Source organism: Poeciliopsis prolifica, unplaced genomic scaffold, assembly GCF_027474105.1.
Source record: "Poeciliopsis prolifica strain line A6 unplaced genomic scaffold, Auburn_PproV2 SCAFFOLD002, whole genome shotgun sequence".
Classification (NCBI taxonomy): domain Eukaryota; kingdom Metazoa; phylum Chordata; class Actinopteri; order Cyprinodontiformes; family Poeciliidae; genus Poeciliopsis; species Poeciliopsis prolifica.
The window spans coordinates 18,828,169-18,849,008 of NW_026562377.1; the positions used below are offsets into that span (position 1 = coordinate 18,828,169).

Here is a 20,840-nt window from a genome sequence, read left to right on the forward strand (position 1 = left end):
AAACCAAAAATTATTGACTTTACTTGCCTAGAATAAAATACGACAGAAAGAAAAACTGCACCACAATACCATGTAACTGATTCTGCTGTTTTTCTTTTTTTTGAATTCTGTGCCTTTTCTGTCATGTCAAACAGGATATTGACGTCTCAGTAAAGAAGATTATTGTTGAAAACTTAATTTCAGTAATTTAACTTGTAATTACATATCACTAATAAAACTAAATCAGTTGCATTCTTGGTGTTTAAGTCACTTCTGTTTCAAAGGCATCAGAAACACTTTACCTGGGCAGGTGTAGACGATTTCATCACTGAGACGTTCTAATCTTCCAACAGCTTGAAATGTATTTTCAGTTAACCCAAATTAGCTAAAAAAAAACCCTAAAACATTTAAAATATATCACAATGAGTAATATTTTTGTGCAATATGAGATTCGCTTTTTGAGACAACCGTCTCTAATCAAACAGTGTCAAAAGGAAATAGGCTACGTTCGAGTGTTCAACCCTTTAATACAGATAATTAAAGATACAGCACAACACATATTAGTTCACTTTTCTTACAATAACTCAAAGTAACCTACTTAAACACAACAAATGTAAATCATATTACAGTTAAAACACCTATACAAAGTATTTACAAAATATAAAAGACATATATACACTCTTTAAATATATTATTATATAAAGATTTGTTTAAAACTGGAAGCTGAACAGCTTGAAGAGGGAGTGTTTCACAGAATTGAGGAGTGTTGAAAAATCACATATTACTTAAGGATAGGTAGTTTTTTCCATATACAGTTGTTGGTTCCTGTGTATTTGTATGCCAATTTGTGGAACAACAGATTAAAGCATTAAAAAGCAAAAAAAAAAATAATAAAACCCAAAACATTAAATTCTCAACAATTGCTGCTGATACATTAAGTGCTACTGAGATAACAGGATTAAACAGGATTTGAAAGCAATGTTGCTTGTCCATAAAAAATATGGCGAATGGAGTGATTTTCAACTTTGCTCAATGTGGAGTGTTTAAGAGCTGAGAACATCGCCAGGAAAATTAAATATTTACAAAAAGCTGTTTCTATTACTTTGAGGTCAGTTCAGACAACTCTGGATTTAACGTTCATAGAAGCCCTTATGCAAAACATCTTTTTTTTTCTTCAATGACTCAATATTGCTATAAATCCCCCAGAAATGTGTCATCTTTTCAAACTGACATCCTTCAGAGAAAAAATGGAAGACCCTGATAGTAGCACTCCCACGGCCCTGTGACGATTAAAAGACAACCAAAAGTAGTCACTCTTTCCTCAAGCTGGTAATGCTTCCATGTCTTCTGTTTTGAGTTTTCACAACAGCAGCAAAGTAAGGAGGAGGAGTGGCAGCAAGGAGCCGTTGGGCGTTGCGGCCAGTGTCTGTGTTGCTCCTCTGCTAAAAACCCGAGGAGTCCTTGGAGAGTTTTGCTTCAGCTTACTAGGCGGCAGCGCCTTCAAGTCCTCCAGAGCGCCGTACGCCGCCATGGAGAACTCCGGGTCTCCTGTTGTCAGCAAGTCAAACACACAGGACTGGAAGTACACGTCCTCCACCTGCAGGGTTTCTCTACACTTGGCCGTAGCGCGCTCCACCGTGAAAACCTGGTGGGGGGGCCGCAGAGGGCCCAGCTCTGTGTTTGTGGCCGGCAGGCGGGGCTGCTGGCTCTGGCGGCTCAGTGTGTGCTCCTTGATGAGCTCATTGCGCGGGCAGCCGTGCAGGCACAGCTGCAGGCCGCCGCTGTCCTCGGAAAAGTCCAGGGTGTCCTCCGGCATGCGGATGGCGAAGGTCAGGTAGCTGCCCACGCGCCTGATGATGATGGAGGTGCCGATGTAGCGGGCCTGTATCTTCACTTGTCGGCCCACTCCGGAGCTGCCGCCTCGCTCCATGATGGTCAGGCTGCTGCTCTCGCCGCCGCTCCGCGTTCCATCCTGAAAGGCCAGAGGCAGGTCCTCAGTGGTGGCCTGGTACACCTTCTGCTCTGTGCAGCCTTGATATGTCTTGAAGATCACCGTGATCTGAAAATGAGGTCAGAAAGTAGGTCGTTTAATTCACACATTTAAACACCGTCAAACTTTTAATGTATATTTTTTGGAAAGAAAAGGGTTCTGAAGGATTTCCAAAAGAAAATAGAATGCAATTCTAAGCCACAAGGTGGCAGCAGAAAACAAAGTATTTTCTGGGTGAGTCAGCTGCATTGGTGCATAAGTCTGATTATTTTATCTTTAAACTTCAAGTGCCTGTGCTTTTTACTCTGATATGATCAAAAAAATTAAATATCTAAAAATATTAAGTTTTACTACTCTGACGACCCCCAGTGATAGACACTTCTACTGAGAGTACTGTATTTTATAATTTCTTGTGTGTTAACTGAAAAGGATTCTCACAGCAAAATACTTGCATCACAAAATATGACACACAAAGAATCGTACCTCACAACTGCATTGGATTTCAAACATAACATTGTTCTAAAATCCTTTATGCTAAATGTTTGTTGTTGTTTTTACTCATTTGGGTCTTTAAAAATGACGTTTTATGCTTCCTTGAACAAGGAAGTCAGGGTAGGTCTGTAAGTTACACAAAATGTGTTCATTATGTTTTTGCAAAAAATTATAAAGACATTTTATTCTGCTCATTCTCCCTATTTTGAGCTCTTTGCAGAATGAGCTGTTTTAGGGCTTCTTGTCACATTAAATCCAAGAAAGCTGCTATTTGCCACACTTTACTAGCACTTTATACACCTGAATATGGCTGCAAACATTTGCAATTGTAATGTCCTGCACAACCATCAAGGATGCAGCAAGCGATTTCTGCATGGTGAGTCGATAACAACATGCTTGTCTTTTCCAGCAGCCATTGTACAGAGGTAAAACTAGCTCAAATACCTCTTGGGTTGCTAGGCAATTTCCTGGGGTAGGCTGGGGTCACTAGGTAACGAGGAATTGTCAGCCGCTTGTGTCTTAATAATTGGGCGGTTTTTAAAAATGGCTCCTTTTCCAGATACAAAAAAACATTAACTTATTACCAGGAAATAGCTGGGTGATTCTTTTTAAAGCACTTGGACTTGTTTCATAAAGCTGCAGAGACCTGAATGGTAAAATAAAAATGAGCAAAAAATATATTTTGCATATTGGGTCCCCTTTAACATTTGTTTAAAAATTTCCCATCAAAAATTGTATTAAAAACCACAAAAAGAGCAGTTAGTCCAACCTTTCAAGATGCAACAGAAAATGTAAAGGCTTCAAATGAAAAATGCCCAAATGGGCCTGTTTAAAAACCAGATTAAAAACTCCTTCCTGCCAGCCAACTACTCCTTTATTTTTCCAAATTATGCCATATTTACACAAAAAGCACCAATTATTTGACCAGAGGTGTGAAAAAACATTTCTGATCGTGGTGGCGGAGGAAAATGTTGGAGTGAGAGTTAATCACTACCATATGACCACCCATGTGTTAAAAGGTAGAGCACTCATGCATGTCTGTGATTCAACACCAGTGAAAGACCCCGCTCAGACCCCCCACCCCCTCACGAATCTAAAAGAGCTCCAAGAAGCAAGGAATGCTTCAGACTAGAGAGGCACAATGCAACAGTGATTAACTTCACATGTTTGATGCCACTAATGGCAGTGCTGGAGCTGGCATGCTTGCATTTGAAAACCACCCTGCTTGTTTAAGCCTTTACTTTCAAACATGTTGTTATAACCGAGACCTTTTCCAATTTACATGAATTCAAATGACACCAGCTTTGATTCTCGAAATAGTGCCAAACATTTGCAATTGTAGGGACCTCAACAGATTTTTGAGTAAAAACAACTGTTTTGCTTCTGGATGTTATTGACCAAAAAGTTTAGACCCTACTAATCCAATATCCTCCTCACCTTGCTGGTTGCTGTTGCACTGGAGCCCAGGACGACGGGGACGTTGGTCACCTGCACCGACAGGAAGCGGTTGTCAATCAGAGGCCACGCCCCCTCCACTTTGCAGGTCTGAAATTCGTCTCGAAAAGTCCGTAGGTGCGGGTCTCCAAATAATCCACAGTGGGCGTACTTCTTCTGCTGAGCCGCCGAGCCCGACAAGAGGACCCGATTCTCGTAATCGCAGAGCTCCGACAACCCGGGCCGAGACGTGCTGGGCACCTTGGCGGAGGAGGTGGGGCCATCGCTGGAGCAGTTGTGCTGGGAGAATAGCTCCTTAATGCGAAAAACGGCCGAGTGATAGACCAGGTCACCCCGGCAACTGCGTGCCTGGCGGCGGGTGCACAGTGCGTAGGCCCGCAAGGCGATGCAGTAGTTCATACCCAAAGCCACTTCTTCCTGAACGCCATTGGGAGGTGACGTCGAAGCCACGTAGTCCGCATTGCACCGCTGGATTCGACACTGCTGACAGTGAGCTGAAAAACACAAAAAGGATCATTATTGAGAAATACTAATAACCTGATTTGTCCTGAATAGTGGTGAATGAGCCAGTACAGTTTAAATGTCGATTGTGTTTTGGCCTCTCATTTACACAGTGACGGTGTTTTTGCCAAAGGGCAATGCGAAGTTTTGACAACAGGCTCCAGAGGGAGACTTTCTAGAAACACAGTGAGAATCATTTCCATGTAAACCAAAAACATTTGGAAACGATGACGTCGGTCAGGTCACTTGTGTTTGCGCACTGAGGTTTGGTTTTCACCCGCGCACAGCACAACAACGACCATGACAGACCTCTGTGTCTGCATCTCTTCAGATTATTTGGCGTGTTGAACCAAAATCTGCTCATTGCTGATTATTGATATGTCAGCAAAGGTCCCTAGATTACATACACTAGATAAGCAAAGAGTTACAAAAACTTGCCTCAGGATCTGAAGGTTCACAAAGTTTAAATGCCTCCTAAAGGCCTGGCATGCGAACTACATTTTCACGTTTTGCAGGCGGAGCGTTTGTGTTTTTAAACCACTACCATACTCAGGTCAAGCAAACAGCAACACTGTTTGGTGTGGAAGTTGTTACTAAATAAAGACGCGTTTAATTCAGATAATGCAATTTCTTTAAAAAAAAACACGCATTTTCAAAAGACTAGACTTCACCAGACAAAAGAACATGACAGAAAATTTACTTTTTTATCATTTGAGTTTCAAACCTGTTTGTCATTATCCATGCTGGATCTGCACTCTTTTGGAAATCTGATTGTTCCATTTTCTTTTTGAATTTACAGACTCTTGCTTTTGTAATGATAACCATACAATGGAAATGCTGGAACTAGTTTAAATTGCCAATGCCGTAATGACTTATTTGCTTTAAAATAATAATAAAATACTTTTGAGGTGACTGCTCTTTCACACACCTAGTGGGACATTATTGCTAATTTTAATATAAATAATTACATACTGCTCAGAGCAGAAAAGGAAGGTTGAATGCTGCTAGTTAAAGTTCTTTGCAAATATTGCTAAAACTGGTATTGGCAGATCAGATTTTCACAGTAATCAATGTATTATTGATTATTGAAATCCTTCACAAAACTCTAATATTTGCACCTCTAACAATAAGCGATTACAAGTCATAAACAAATCCTGTTTATTCTTCATAAGAAATACTTCTACTAAAAAGTGTTTTAAATCTATAGATGTATATAGTAATCATCTGATATTTACTGATGTCAAGCCTGAGACAACAAAATCCAAACTTCTAAACTATCATCTTAATTCAGTAAAATCCAAAATGTGTGAGCTCACAAGCCCCAGAACTCCCACTGTGCTTCAAGTTTAGTTAAAGCATATTTCCTTCAACAGAAACAGTTTCTCTGCAGAAAGAATCTCACCAAGGCTAGTTGGCCTCGGGGTGTTTGAAGTTGCTTCAGCCGAATGTTTGGTAACTGAAATATATCAAACTAAGCTACATTGCAGTGCAAGATTGAAGGCATTGGGGTTGCAAAATTTAAACGGATCAAAAGAAGAATACTACAAAGCTCAGCAACTCCGCGTCCCACCTGGAAGTTGGAAAGCAGAGGAAGCACATAAAGTGATATTTAGCAGGAGGAACCGAAATCCAGTGCTTCAGGTTTAGTAATGGCTCACAAACTGATTCTTTGTTACCACGACACAAAGAAATAAACTTACTACTTGGAAGAAAAAAAAAGGGGGGGGAGTGTAAAGATTTATCAGGGTTATTTCAGGTTTATGGTTGTTTTTGGAGGAGATGTCTGTGCTGACTGGGATAGCTGCGAGCTGGAAATATTTCCATTTTGGAACCGAATCAGCCAGAATCTCAAACACATGCATCACTTTTTACTGCGAGGCTCGAGGCAGCTCTGACAGGGTGCACTCCAAGCACTGCAACAGAATACTCTGTTCACTCCCAAAGCTCCAGCTAATGTTCCAACAGCCCAAACAAAGACGACAAACTGGACGTGTCGGGTCTGCACGCTTGCTGCCAGAGCGAGCACCAGAACATATTAATGTATTTCACAGTCACTTAAAACCAAGCCTGAATAATTCTGTGAAGCAGAGTGAAAGGTCATGTTAAATGCATCCCTCTTCTGAATTCCAGCCTCGCTGCGAGGTCACTGGAGTCTGCTGTGACTGACAGTTTTTGACAATCACAGCCTGCACAGCCATTTTCACCCTGCATCTCCCTGAAGGGTCTCTATGCTCTGGCACTTAAATACCTAGCAGATAGTGAGAAAACCTCATGGGAAACAAATGTGGGAGCAACAAAAAAAAACAAAAAAAGCACAAGATAAATGTTGAATCAAAGAGCAATTTTTAATTTGATCTCTGTTATATAAAGAGATAAGAGTCTGTTTTTAGTCCATCGTTATACTGATGGTTGTTGCAGATAATTTAAAGATCAAAGAAACTCACTGTTTTCCCAAGACAGTGTGCTGGAACTACAACTTAATTAAAAGAAACAGAAATGTTGAGTTCAAATAAACATATACAAGTTATCTAAGCTGTAAACTTAGATAAGTGTCATCTTATAAGTTTATGAAAATCTTATAAAACAGCAATAAACACTAAAAAATACATTGTAAAGGCTAAGGGATGGAGCTACTTAAAATGCAGCGCAGATAGTTTTAACTTATTCTTCTTTTTTTTACCTTTTTAAATAAGTATCTGACAATGATGATAATCAACTTCCTCACATGTTCTGCTAAATCAATCCATCATTACTCATTTCAGCAAATGTCTTGCTCAAAACAAAGCAGGGATTAGAGCACTTAAAATGTGTGTTTATACCATGTGAAGCTGAACAACTAAACAATGATCTGAAAGCCGATTAGGGATAAGTACATTTTAATAATCTTCAAATAAGAACCACCGTTTACACTAACCTTAACATAATATCAAGTAACGCTACACCCCCATTTTCACACACACAAAAACATTTCGTCAAATTATTACAAATGACAAAATTAGCCTGAAATAGAAAGAGGTGCTTATAGGAATCAAGGCACAGAATGGTGTTATAAAATTAAGAGTTTCAAAACTGCAAATAAGTTTTGGGTCATACACTTTCTACATCTGCGGTGTTTTTAATGGGATGCCAGAGCAAATGCTGGAGTGAAAGGAGTTTCCTCTGACTAATACAGCAATACCCCTCCCCCATAAGTTGCTGCAAAATACCAGTCAGCTGGCTCAGAGAAGGCAAAGGACCCTCTTCACTCACATAAAACATCAACATATTTCTGATTAATGTACTTTGCAACATGAGAGGAACATGAATATTAAGCAAGTGCCTGGATGCTCCACCTGAGCAGATAGCCTGACTAATTCTTACCTTTTTACACTCCAACAAAACAACTACAAGTAAAAAAAAAAAAAAAAAAAAAAAAAACAGCAGAAGCAAACATTTATTTAAATATATATTTTTAGAAATTTCCAGGCAAAATCTGTGTTTGAACATAAAAAAATCATTAAATCTTAAGAGGAAAATCTCACTATGCCTGTTATAATTACTGCCTACTTACAAATACAGTATTGGGGACAATTGTTCACTTTGGAAATAAAAGCAATTACATGATACACTGACAAAGTATTACATAAAAATGTCACACTTAAGATTTTTAAATGTAAAAATTGAAACTCTGCTGCAGCAGCCAACCAGTAGTGAAGTGAAAACTAAAAAATATGAAGTGCGGCTCTATTGTTAATTATTGTGCGTGTGTGTGAGACATCTTTCCATTGCGAGATGTTAGTTTGGTCTCGTTCAGCCAATCTCCATTCTCATCTGGATTATAATCTCTCATCTGGAAAATTAAAGGCATTTTGAACCTAAAGATGGTGAAAAACCTGCGTTTTTTTCACTTGTAACATCACATGAGCTTTACATAAAACAGCGTGGCAGGGATTGCTAAGCATTTAAATTGATTTTCAAGAAAACTTGGGGGAATGCGGGGGGGAATCGATGCAAACAAAGAGGGAATCACAGATTTTAAACTTCAAGCGGAGCCTGAGGAGCGTCCCGTTCAGAGGCCAGAAAGTTTCCAAGCATGGTGACTAACAAAGTTAATAAAGGACGAATTAACTCGTGAAATATAAGGCTTAGCTTTCGCTACAACTAATAACAACAACAGGCGACGGGTGGAGGAGTCACAGCTGTGGTTTATATGATAAGAGATTGAAGCTGATAAGCAGCACGGCTGTGGTTTAAAAACACAAAGTTCCGAGGTTTTCCCTAAGTTCCCTGCTCGCTCCCGTTGCTAGTGGGCTATGCTAGCTGGAAGCTACGCCGCAGCTTTGATGAAAAGAAACAACAATAAAAACAAGAACAACAAACTAGCGTCAGCCGGGAATGAGGGCGACTGTTCAGCTGTTAGAAGCACACCGTTTGTTGTTGCTGTGTGGCGTGAAAACAGTGATAGGTGGCGACGATAGGGGAGATGGTGATGAGTAACTCGTGCTGCTCGGCTAGCAGAGCGAACCGGAGGCTGGGGACGCCGCAGCGACGCAACGGTTGTTACTTTGTCTCCAGAAACTTTCCTCGACAACAAGTTAGAGGCGACATTCTGAAACTTTACGGCGAACATGCGAAGGCGAAGCGTTCACAGGACACAAAATGTTCAGATTCAACAAGTCAACACCAGGCGGGAGGAGGAGAGGAGACGGTGGGGGGGGGGAGAGAGAAGTTAACTTTCCCATCGCCACCTCCATTCCGGGGACACAAGCTTCGCATGCAGCGCGGCGGTGGGGGAGCGTGGACTGGAAAGGAAGAAATAAGAGAGGGGGGGGGGGAGAGAAAAGCTCCACTTACCTGGCCGAAACAGCAGAGCAAGTAAAACCATCGTGAAGGCTAAACAGTACCAAAGCTGCCGCTTAGCCGTGATTTGAGGTCCGCTTCTCCCCATGCCAATCCATTCAGTTAGAATGGAGTTCCTCGACTGCTTCTCATCGACGCTGCGGCTGCGGGAAATCAGACAAAAATTCGTCTTCCTTCCCAAGTTGCGCTGTCATTCAAAAAGGGGCCCCTGTCTTTAGGGCGGCTCTAGGAGGGAGGGGCCTGAAGCGGAGACGGGGGCCCAGAGGTGATTGCTGGCCAATGAAAGACTAATTATTCGCTAACCGCTTGATATTTACATGGAGTAATTGCTGGGGGATGAAGACAGTGGAAAAGTGGTGTGAACGGCACAGCGAGGGGGACGGTGTGAAATTATAATGGCTTCGAATTGAATGTAATCAATTCTGATGGTGATGAATGTTGCACAGTTTTCGTTTTATTTGCACATATGCCACACATGTACACATATGTACATGTACACATGTATATGTGCTCTTTAGATTTTTAAAAAAATATATTAGAGGGTGAAAAATTGGGTGTACTGCTGAGCAAAAGGGGTTGCAAATCACTTTAACATGCTTACAATCTTTATTAAAGTGTCACTTCATGAACCATTAAACCCCTGTTAACTTTGTAGCTGCTGCACTTTTCAAACTATCATATAAAATTTAAAGCAACCCGGCTCTGTTCACAGGTGACATTATTTTTATTTTTATTCCACATGAAGACTTCTTTGGCTCTCTCTCCTAGCCCTCCCACCAAGAACAAACGTGAGATTTCAGCATCAGCAGGATTTTGTCACCTGTTGTTTTCTCACACCACACTCAGCTTAAATTTTGGGGCTGGACTGCCAGTTGTGAATGCAAAATACCAAACATAGCTGTCTTATTTTAGATCGGGAACCATTTAAGATCCAGAGTGAAGTCTCTGCCCGAAGATTTTCTCATTGTAAATATCAGCACACTGTGAAATGTTCCATTACTTTTCCAGTTAGCAGCTTGTATGTTACTCTTTCCCTACGTGGCCAACTTTCCATCTTCCTCACTCCTTCAGCGACACTCTGTCTTTCATTTGCACAGCTGCTGTGAGGCTGAACCATCTGTGAGGCACACAAACCCACCAGATTTCAGTCTTTTTTTTTTTTTTTGCGCTTGAGATGCATTGTGGGTCTTTTTGTGCCATTAAAGCAAAAAGAGAGAGAGAAAAAAACCCAACAACCTGCAAGCCAATTACTGCATAAACTTACACTTTGTTAAATATCTGTGCTTGAGTCTGGAGCTCATGATTTCTTTGGGTGCAGCCGGACCATTTGGACTGTAGTTTTAGGTCATCTTCTGTGCCTTCGCCCGGATTTCATGAGAGAGAAGTGAACCCAGACTGTTACTGGATCACTGGGTTTTCTGTACACATGCAGGAGGCTCCTGCAGCCACACAATTGTGAGATTCAGGTGGCTCGACAGACCTGTGAAAGGTCCTTACAGGCTTATGTTGGAGTGGGTCCAAAATGTCCAGCAGGTATAGATGGGGTGAGCAAGTCTCCACTTTCAACAACAAATGGCTCATTAAAGCTACATATTGCTATATATAGACAATGCTCAGGAGATTTCTGAGATTAGTTCTGTTAAAACATTTGGAAACTTACCTGCTGCATAGAGTTTCTTACATCTTCATTTGCACAAAAATACAGAATAGTTGAACTCACAAGTTAACGTCAGCCTTCAGTCTGAGAGGAGCTGAGATTAAAGTGAATGTCTACTGCTCTAAAACAAAACTACTCTCAACCACATCAAGAATCTTTAATTCTCCATTTTGGTTCCCATTGAAAGGTTATTAGAACAGAAAGCTGAAGTAGGACCACTAATGATCTTCTTCAAGATTTGCAAGCTTTGATTGGAGAATTTACAGACACCTAAATGGATTTGTTTGAAAATATCTTAAAATTAACATTTGGTCAATGGCTTTGTGATAGTCAGGACCACATAACACAAAACCAAACCAAATCTGAGACTTTACAGGAGGTAAGATAAAGTCAAAGATCAACACCAATGTGGCACAATTTTCAAAAACATTGTTGTAATTATAACAATGTAGTCATTGCTGCAAAAAGTAAAATAAATTTTGAATTGTTCAACTTGTCCAAGTGGAAAACTTGCATTTGAGTGGAGCTGCAAAATTCAAACTAAGTTGTTGGAAAAAACAAAAATAAATGGATATTGTAGCTGTGCTCTTGACTAGCCTTGAGAATAAAATTTCAATACAAGACCAGAGTGACTGATTTAGTTGACAGGATCAAAGCCTGTTCTAATGTCTTGGTTTCTAACCAGGACATTAGAAATATGGAGTGAAAAGCCAAAGAATATGTTTTCCATGTTCATTTACCAGTTTGTGTTTCATAGATACACTGGTGTTACACAACCTCCTACCTTCATTACATGCATAGCCAATGGTTTCTCTGCAAATAATATGATGACAGTTTATTATTTTTTTATTTTTTCAGAGTAGAGCAGTTTTAAGATTAGATAGGTTACTTTTGTCATTTTCCTCTCAGACTACATCTGAACTTGAGCATCCAGATTCAGCTACTCTAGACTTATACTAAATGAAAACGCCATTCGTTGCTTTTAATCTGTTAACGCAACCCGACTTCAAAACTCTTTCTCTTCTATGGCCAGCCCCAGACTGGACCTGCTGTATCAATCTTAACAACCCTAAGGGATCTACCTTACTCTGTTTAGTCAGCTAATTTTGAGGCTTGCTTACTTTGATCTGCTTTGAGGTTTATTTTCACCCCGGCCCCTCTCCTCCTAAAAGGTAAGGTCATAATTTTCTCCGTGATTGCCTGTGGACAGAGCACTAACACAGATTTGTGTTGTTTCTCAGCAAATAAAAACGTATTTTCTCACCTGCTATCATGTGTGTCTTCAAAACCACAATGGGACATTTTCTGGGAAAAAAAGCACATTGTGTACCTGAGTTTATGATTAGAAATAAATGTCTCTGGGTAGATAAAACAAGTCAAACATGTGTTACATAAAAAATAATAATAATAATAATAATTGAAGGCAAAACATTTAAGGCTGTAGTTTTTTACTCAATAAGTTGCTTTTTACTGAACAATCTGATGTTCCACACTGCAGCACCAATGGCCACTGAAGCAAACAGTGAATTGATCCAGGTGGATGGTAAGGATGAATTCAGCACATGAAAGGAACCGCCTGTCAAGCTTGATGTGTGGAGAAAGAGGTCTTTCTTCTTTCCTTTCCTTACGAGCGGATTGCATTGCATGCCAGCATATATGTATCGCGAAAGCTAAAACAAGTGGGAAAGAGAGCAAGAGCAGGTGGATGGTTATCAGATGAGAAAAATAGCAATAATAATTTTTAGAAAAAGTGGTTTGGTCTCTTAATATACGGCCTGGAAAGCCTGAAAGGACAGGTTCTTCTTAAAGAAGCAGGAAGGCTTGAGCAAACACCAGATATGTTTGAAGTAGAAAGGAGCTAAAAGTAACACCACACTGTTAAAAGACGGGATGTGGAGAACGGCAAGCATAGCCGAAGGAGAGCAGAGAAGAAAGAATGGTGGGGATGAGGGGGAAGGGAGGTGGAAAGGAGAGAGAGAGAGGGGGAAAAAAAAGAAGGGAGTGAGGGATTAGGTTTCCTCTGACAGTGTGTCTGGGCAACTCCACATGTTCCTCATTAAGGCCCTCACACTGTGGGACCAGCTCCACACCAGGATGCTTGTTTTTGTTATTAGGCTCAACTTGCTGTGGTCTTGTGGAAGTCCCCAAAAACGAGAAGAGAGCAGAACAGAACCGTCTTAATAGCTCGCTGTCTACAGAAATGAAAGGAAAATCTTTAAAAAAACAAATGACTGCACTGATCTCTCACCATGACAAGTGTTCACATTATGCGCCTTTTTGCCCCAACTTTTACTCCCTTAAAAATCATCTGTTTTGTTACAAACAAACACGGTAACCTTAAGATCGTTTCGTTTCATCCTGCAAATGTATTATTTGAAATTAATAACAATGCACTACAGGAGCAGGAAGCTACTTATGTTCCATTCCTCTGATTTTCCTTTAATTTCACGGCCATCTAGATTTGTCAACTGAGACATGTAACATGTTTCTGCCAGTGGCTGATAGCATCAGCGATTGGAATCAGGGAGCAGCATGCTCCCTCTGTGGCCTCGGCAAGCACCACGCTGCTGCAATGTAAGAGTCACACTTATTGAATTTTACACAGGAACCAGAGCAAATTGGCTGTTTTTGCTGGAGATTTTTTGCTTTGTTTTTTTTTGTTGTTTTAGGGCCCCTGTCTGAAATGAAGCGGCTTTATCCCTGGTGTGCAGCTGACGCACAGAATGAGACAGAGATCCAGATACAGGAGTGTGCCTGGTTACGGCCGCTCGTTGTGAAAGGGGATCTGTTATCTGTGCAGAGATAAGGGAAACTGTGGTGTGAGTGTATATGAGGCAGAGCTGATAGCATCTTCACTCAAGGATCCCACTTATGGGTCTCTGATTGATAGCTGACAGCACACACTAGGATGGTTTTAGAGTGTTTTTGTAGGTAAACCAAGGTAAGTATCAGGACACAGGCATCTGTTAACTGTGTTCTTTTGGATCCTTTGTCCTCGGTTAAACACGTGCTTTTCATCTTCATGGAGAGTGTTTGGCATTCCTGAATGTAAGCAAAAATATGACGAATTTGTACATGCAACTTCAAGATAACTTGAACCCGAGTTTTTATTCTTTTTTTTTTTCTTTCATTAAAGACAAATGTTGCCAGAGCTTCATGCCCCACTCTCACAAATAGACAGTCCACTGACAGGTAACCCCGGCGTTGAGGTCAGAGGGTCATCCCCCCCCGATGAGGGATGATGAGTAAAATAAATGGAGAGAAGCACACAGAGGGACTTCTGATGTCCTCGGCCTTAAGGGAGAGAGTTCAGGGCCATTTGACCTCTGACCCACACCCTGCTTACATGCGTGAATGCGTATGCGTGTGTATGGGAGTGTGTGTTTAGGGTTAGAGATCTCCACCATCTCAGGTTTTTCTCATTATTATTCTACTGTGTTTTCTTTTCCTGTTTCTTCAGCAAGCAGGAAAACACTTCAAGGTGGTTTCGACAAGCAGCCCCATCAGGCGTATTCCAAAACATAACTTTGTTTGGACAAGCCTTGTCTCTCTCCTGTCGGCTCTCCTCACTGTCAGAATTCAAGATGTTTGCATGGCGCTGAACATGTCAGCTCAGCGCTCATTTACTGACTGCTGGAGTTAATGTAAAAATCAGAACATATTTATCCCTGGTGTTTCAAAGCAGCTAGTAATCATTTATATATATTGTATAAATATAATTGGGTTTAACTGGCTCAGTGCATTTTATATAAGTCAAGTCAGTGCATTTAAATGTTTATGTATTTTCTATGCATAAACAAATCCTTTTATGCCCATACACTTTAACCGCTGCACAATTTATTTGTTTATTGTAATTCATGAATTATGGCAATATAAGCTCATAAATCAAATTTATTCCTTAATACAGTTATAGGTAAACTGTATTAAGCTCTATTTTCATATCACTTGATACCATCAGACTCAGATAGCTATATTTTTTCACAGCAGACAATGATCACATTTTTAATTTTAATTTGCTGAAGTTATTTTTTTCTAAAAGCACATTTTAGGGTAAACCTCCTCCTGGTGAGTGCAAATAATACAGAATCGGACATGAAACGTGAAGCGACAGATGGCTACATTTCCTAACTAAATTAGTTACGTTTGACCAAAACTGCAAAGTCCTACTCAGTTATTTCAGTTGAAGGACGAAAATGATCAGCACCCCTTGTTCGTTTCAGCCAAAGGGGTATTTGCATCCCTAACCTCCTAAGCAACCAACAAGACAAAGCAGGTACAGTGGACCACCACCAGTCCACGGATTATTCTGATGAATATAACTCCAAATTATTTGTGGAAGATGTTCCCATTTGCAGTTTTTTTAGAGCATCTTAATGGAAAGAAAAGGCAGCTCGTAAAGCTGTGACCAAGGTACAATGCTGCTTGACATGCTACTGGCTAACATTTGCAAAGCAGTCAATACCTCTAATGTTCCTTGCCACTGATTGGCTCTATTCCCAAAAGTGGAGATTAGTAAGAACGTGGACTTTAGTTTCTTCTTTCTCCTTCTCTGCCGTCTTTTTCATTAGAACTGCATTCCTCTCATTCATATAGATCAACAGGCTGGATTGCTTGCTGTCTCATTCTGGGAAGGTTCTTGGGATATCGCTCCAAATGCGCAACTCATGTTGGAGTTCCATGATTTGAAATAAGACGTTTGGTTAGATTTAAAAATTCAGTTGCAGTGTCAGTGTGAATGAAACCAAATGGAGGAGTGAAAATGTTTGACATTTTCACCCAATTAAACAAAAATATCCTGGACCATCGAAGTATGAAAGCACCAGAGAACTGCAGTGACAGAACTGTGGTTAGAGAAGAGTGGCATCTTGGGAGTCACCATGTTTCCATGACTACTGAAGGCTTTTGCACAATTTTTTTGTCAGGAGTACCAAGTAGTACTCCACTTATTCTGCCCCTGTGGTACTTATTTTCCATAAACACCCCTCTGCACATTCCGTGCATTGACTTCTACACCCAAATCTTATGCTAGAGTTGTGTCAAAGCCTTCCTTTAGTCGGCAACAGTTGGTCTCCTATTGTTTTTACCCTTCCCCCCTGGACAACTGTCCTGAACCAGGAATAGATGGGTGCCAGTGACAGAGACAAGTGTAAGTATGACCATATTTTTTTACAGCACATTATCACTCAAAATTCTGACCTTTTCCACATGTAAAACCAATATGAGGTTGGAGGAAAGTGAAGACATTCGATTTACTAGTGTCGTATATCCTGAGCAAAACTCAGTGAGGTGCTGGAAAAGTCATTCTGTCTGTTTCCATTCCGCTTTCCATCGCAGCAGATGTTTCCCACATTCTCAGCACACAAGCCGCTCCTTTCATTGTGATAGAGAGTCATGCGTATTGGAATTCAGCCCAAACGCAACAATCTTATCAACACTTTGTCACGTCATAAAACATATTAAATTCACTTCGGCCACGGATTATGTACTCCAACAATGACAATGAATGGCCTTTTATATTAAGAAATTATTGCTTTATACAACAGAATTATCTCAAAATATTAATTAGCAGCCTCAGGTGAGAAGCAATCTGGAAACAGTATGTCATAGAAGTGAGAAGCACAAAAAAAAGGAAAAAAAAAAGAAGCTTACCTTGGATAAATTTCTGAGCTGTAGGGAGTTTTCTGACAAGCGCTTGAAATGGCAGCCACCCTTTAACCCTCGCTCCCCCTACAACTTCAGCTGGCCAACTAAGAACCCGGGCAACTAGCAGGGGCAGATAGCCATTTGGAATCGAGGCATATGACAACAGCTGTCCATTTCACGATTTGGCACTTTGATTAGAGTTAGATGATAGTGAGCTATGTAGCCTGATTCCTAAATATCTGGGCAGGGCATTTCTGAGAAGAGAAATCAAAGTCAGAGCATCTAATGGGAAAAAAAAAAGAAGCAGTAAAGCAGAATCACATGCTGTCAAAACCACAAACCTTTCCTTTAACACAGTTGCATCACCTGGCAGAAATATCCCTGCCTCTTCAACTTCATCAAAGCAAAATTCAAGTGTTTATTAGGATTGTGTGGGACTGAGCGACACGAAGCAGCACATAATCGTGAAGTGGATTGTTGAGGATACATGCTGTTCGGATAATTTTCGAAGATGAAAATCTAAAACGGCTTGTCAGTTATGTCTATTCTCAAATAAATACTTTTCATTGCATTTAAATCCAACTGTCTTTTGTAGGTTTTTTGTGTGCCAGTTTTGCATATTGAGTGACTAAATGTTTTGTCCATCATTGTGCAGTACAGCTAAAACAATTGAAGAAAATATGCTAACAAAAACAAACCAAACAAAAAAAAACAGCTGGGTTGAGAACATCTGTCACTGCTACGTCTTCTGACAGACATAAAATAAAAAAAGAGAAAAAGTATTCACTAAGATGACATAGGTGAAACAGTTTTGTCCACTACAAAATCCACTGCTGAGAACCCACACTGGGTTTGCCTCAAATTATCCATCTCCTTCGGCTCTACCTTTGGTATTTGAACACCTGAGAAACTGCAGCGAGTGCTTGGAAACAATAAACAAAACAGAATACAGTCACAGCTTCATCTGCATCCAACTCTTTCATGTGGCATCACTGTTAAAACACGATATGTGCAGAATTTGCAAACAAGAGGGATCATGCCCCATAATGTCTGCTCTGGTTATCAGTTCGTTTCTGCAAACAGGCCAGGGTAGAAAGCGAATGTGATTTGCCATGCTGTCTTACTGTGCTTGCTTCAGGATATAAGCATGCATTCCCAGTGATTTATAGACATGGAGCCGTCAGCCACAAACCCCCAGGCTGAAGCAGACAGAGGGAGTTAGCAAAACAACAGCACTTAATTCAAGACTGACGAAGTTTTGTGCAGAACTTCCACGCGGACCACTTTATCAAACCTCTCAGATGAAATTACCTCTTTGGTTTTTTTGTTGCTGTTTATTTGTTACCCCAGCTGTAAATTGTACTATGTAAGCTCACAAATTTCACATTAGCAAAGGTGAAAGAAAAAAAAAAACATATCTTCCTCAGTCTACTTAATGTAATAACTCTCCGTGCTGCCTTCTGCGTTGCCCAAACAGCACGGATATTTGTCTTTGTGAGTTTTCCCTGGGAAAAATGTGTTGGAAACAGATGTGATTTTCCAATAAGTGATTCTTAATCCGGCATGCATTTTTTAAAGTTGTGAACTTGCGAAATCCCTCATTGTCTGCACAAGATTCTTGCTGTGCTGTTCTTTCTTCACTCCCAGAGCCTGCTCGATCCAACCTTTTTAGGCTGGCAGCTGTTCACACAGACAGCTGCGCTGGCCATTCATCGTAGCAAGAGGCAATTAAAAAATATATATAAAGCCAGGCTTGTGTTTTAGTTTATCCTCCACTATTCCAGCACATAATCCCCTCTCTCATGCATCAATAATCTTCTGTGTATGCACATGCCAACTCTTTCACAAGCATCCATACATGTTCGTAAACAGTCGAATTAAGAATGAGAAGGACCAATCTTTTTTTTTTTTTAGTTGATAAAACCCCCAAATAATAGAAACATGGTGAGGTTAGATTTGAGGCATTATTGAGGCCAAGGCCAAAAGGAGCCATGTAATCTCCCAGACTTACTGGTCCACAGATTTTTTCCATATCTTCTCCACTGGAGGTATGTGGCCACACAAAGTCTGACTGGCGTCGCTGTGGCATTCAGCACAGGGTTAAATCGAGCCGAGGCCACGCTTTGTGCCACGAGCGCTGATGCATTCTTATACGTCCGTACACACGTAAAAGCAGGCATTCATTCGACAGCTCGCATGCCCACTTGTGCTTCTGTCTCCCAAACTGTGCGCACAAACACCCGGGGTTTTGGGCCTCCAGTTGTTCCCTCCTCTCACAGCACGCAGCAGGTGTGAGGTGTAGCTGGATGGTAAAAGCTGGGCGATGCACAGTCTGCAGAAGAGCTTTTCTATTGTTCGTAACGTGGGTGCACTTTTGGAATTGCTTTGGAAAATTATATGGGATTAAGCTTTTGGCTGCACACTTCAGCTTTTGATCCAGTGTAGCTCATACAGTTGTTATTTAGGGAATACGATTAAATTAGATTTGACAGGTGCTACAAATCCGATTTCTGTTGGTTGTAATTTTTATGTAAACTTTTGTTCTGAACAACTGGATTTGCATGCAACTGGAGTTGCTGGAGTTGGAGTTGCATGCAACTCCAGCTGGATACTTTGGAAACATCGCTGTTTCCAAGGTATCCAAAATGTTTTCTACATGTACATTTGTTCTATTGCTTGTTAACACAAGTAGTGAACGGGCCAATTCACTAAATTGTTCACTGCAAGTTAGTGAGACTAACTGGGTGAAGTCCAACTTGATTTGACAATGGGGGAAAAAATGCATTTATGTGATTTTGACAGAGGAATTGATGTTAGCCCAGATGGTCTGATCTGAGTATTTAATTTAAAAAAGAGATCTGCTGGAACTTTGCCTCGTCGGATGTGTCTTATTATATACCACAGCATACCCATCTCCTGGTGGTCGCTTCCAGCAGGTAAATATGCCACGTCACAAAACTCGGATCAATGCTAACTGGTTTCTTGAACTTGATGTGGAGCTCTCTGTTCTCCAAAGGCCTCTTCAGCCACCACATCTCAAGGACAGAGCGCGTTGTATGGATACTAAGCAAAGAAATCTCAAAGACATGAACATAAAAATAATAGATGAGTCCTCCGCTCATTCTAAATCTTACCAGACCCCCTGCCAGACACAAAATCCACCTGATTTATTTTCACTGGATGGTGAAGAGAAAGAGAGAGAGACAGAGCATTCCAGACAGGAAATGTGAAACTGCAACAGCTGTGGAGCAAAGAGTTTCAAACAACCCAACTCCTATATTGTTGGAAGACAGGAAGTGTTGACCATATGATGTGGTGATTGGTGACTTCCCTTAGCGTCATGTCTAATTAGTCCTGAGTATAAGGGGGTCCACCATCTTCCCTGGCCATCCACATGCTCAACAACACACTGCCTGCAACATGTGTAAGGCAGCACTCAAAAGTACACTTTAGAGGATCCTTTACAGCTATCAGCCACAAATCCTTAGGTGAAATAGAGGATTCACTCTCTTTTTGTTTTGTTCCACTCTACCTTTTCATCCTTCCCCATCATCCTCATCATTCCCCTACTCCTCCTTTCTGTTTTTTTCTTCTCTTTTTCTTGTTCTTGAGATGTATGGAGTAATACTTGAGCGGTTTTAAATGCTTTTGCAACTGCCTCAGCTCACGTGCTGGAAAAAGTCAGGGCAGGGGCCGTGGAGCTTCAAAGCTGGCTTGATCATTCCTCAACCTCCCTCTGCTGATAGAGAGAAGAAGAAGAAGAAGCATGGGGGAGGGGCGATGCAAACACAGATGGACAAACAAAACCCAGAGAAGTCAAAACTGAAGCAGATGTGGGGATAGCAGCAGGCAGATGGGCAGGTAAAGAACGCCAGAAGAAGAAAAGAAAAAAAAAAACCCATTCACCTCTTTTCATTCGCTTGCTCTGTTCCAACACCTGGGAATATTTGCCCAGTGACAGCCAAGGCACCAGCAAAAGAGATGAAAAAAAAAACATCAAGAAAAGCACAAAAAAAAGAGGGAAAAAAGACTTCAATGACATCACAGAGTATTAAACTGGGGGTGGGTTTAATGAGGGCCCGTTTTGGCCTGGTCGGTAGGAAAGTGCAGGAAACTGAAGCAGAGGCAATTTGAGAAGCCGAGGCCTCCGTCTGCAGCTGTGCACTCGCTTTTCCTCGTCCAGCTACACAGCTGCACCGCTGAAAATGCTGCAAGTATTTACCCATGACCTCTCCTCTACTTCTTAGTCAGCGGCATGTTTATTTTATGCGTACATGAAAAGGC

At 40.9% G+C, this 20,840-nt stretch overlaps 1 protein-coding gene across 1 annotated transcript; it reads right to left on the reverse strand.

Moving 5' to 3' along the window:
* Nucleotides 1–486: 486 nt before the first annotated feature.
* rgmd (RGM domain family, member D) lies at nucleotides 487–16,669 on the reverse strand. Its single transcript, XM_055056412.1, has 5 exons — nucleotides 16,563–16,669; nucleotides 12,178–12,218; nucleotides 9,251–9,399; nucleotides 3,899–4,410; nucleotides 487–2,038 (listed from the first exon to the last, which is right to left on the reverse strand). The coding sequence occupies exons 2-5, from the start codon at nucleotides 12,213–12,215 to the stop codon at nucleotides 1,340–1,342; spliced, it is 1,398 nt and encodes a 465-aa protein (XP_054912387.1). The 5' UTR covers nucleotides 12,216–12,218; nucleotides 16,563–16,669; the 3' UTR covers nucleotides 487–1,339.
* Nucleotides 16,670–20,840: the final 4,171 nt, after the last annotated feature.

What these genes read in the sequence shown, in the direction of transcription:
- rgmd (XM_055056412.1), bottom strand. Translation starts at nt 12,215, where the DNA reads ATGTCCCATTGTGGTTTTGAAGACACACATGATAGCAG. An exon ending in TGCTCTGCTGTTTCGGCCAG is followed by an intron (nt 4,411 to 9,250) that starts GTAAGTGGAGCT and finishes TGTGTTTTTCAG; the next exon opens with CTCACTGTCAGCAGTGTCGA. An exon ending in GTGCAACAGCAACCAGCAAG is followed by an intron (nt 2,039 to 3,898) that starts GTGAGGAGGATA and finishes CCTCATTTTCAG; the next exon opens with ATCACGGTGATCTTCAAGAC.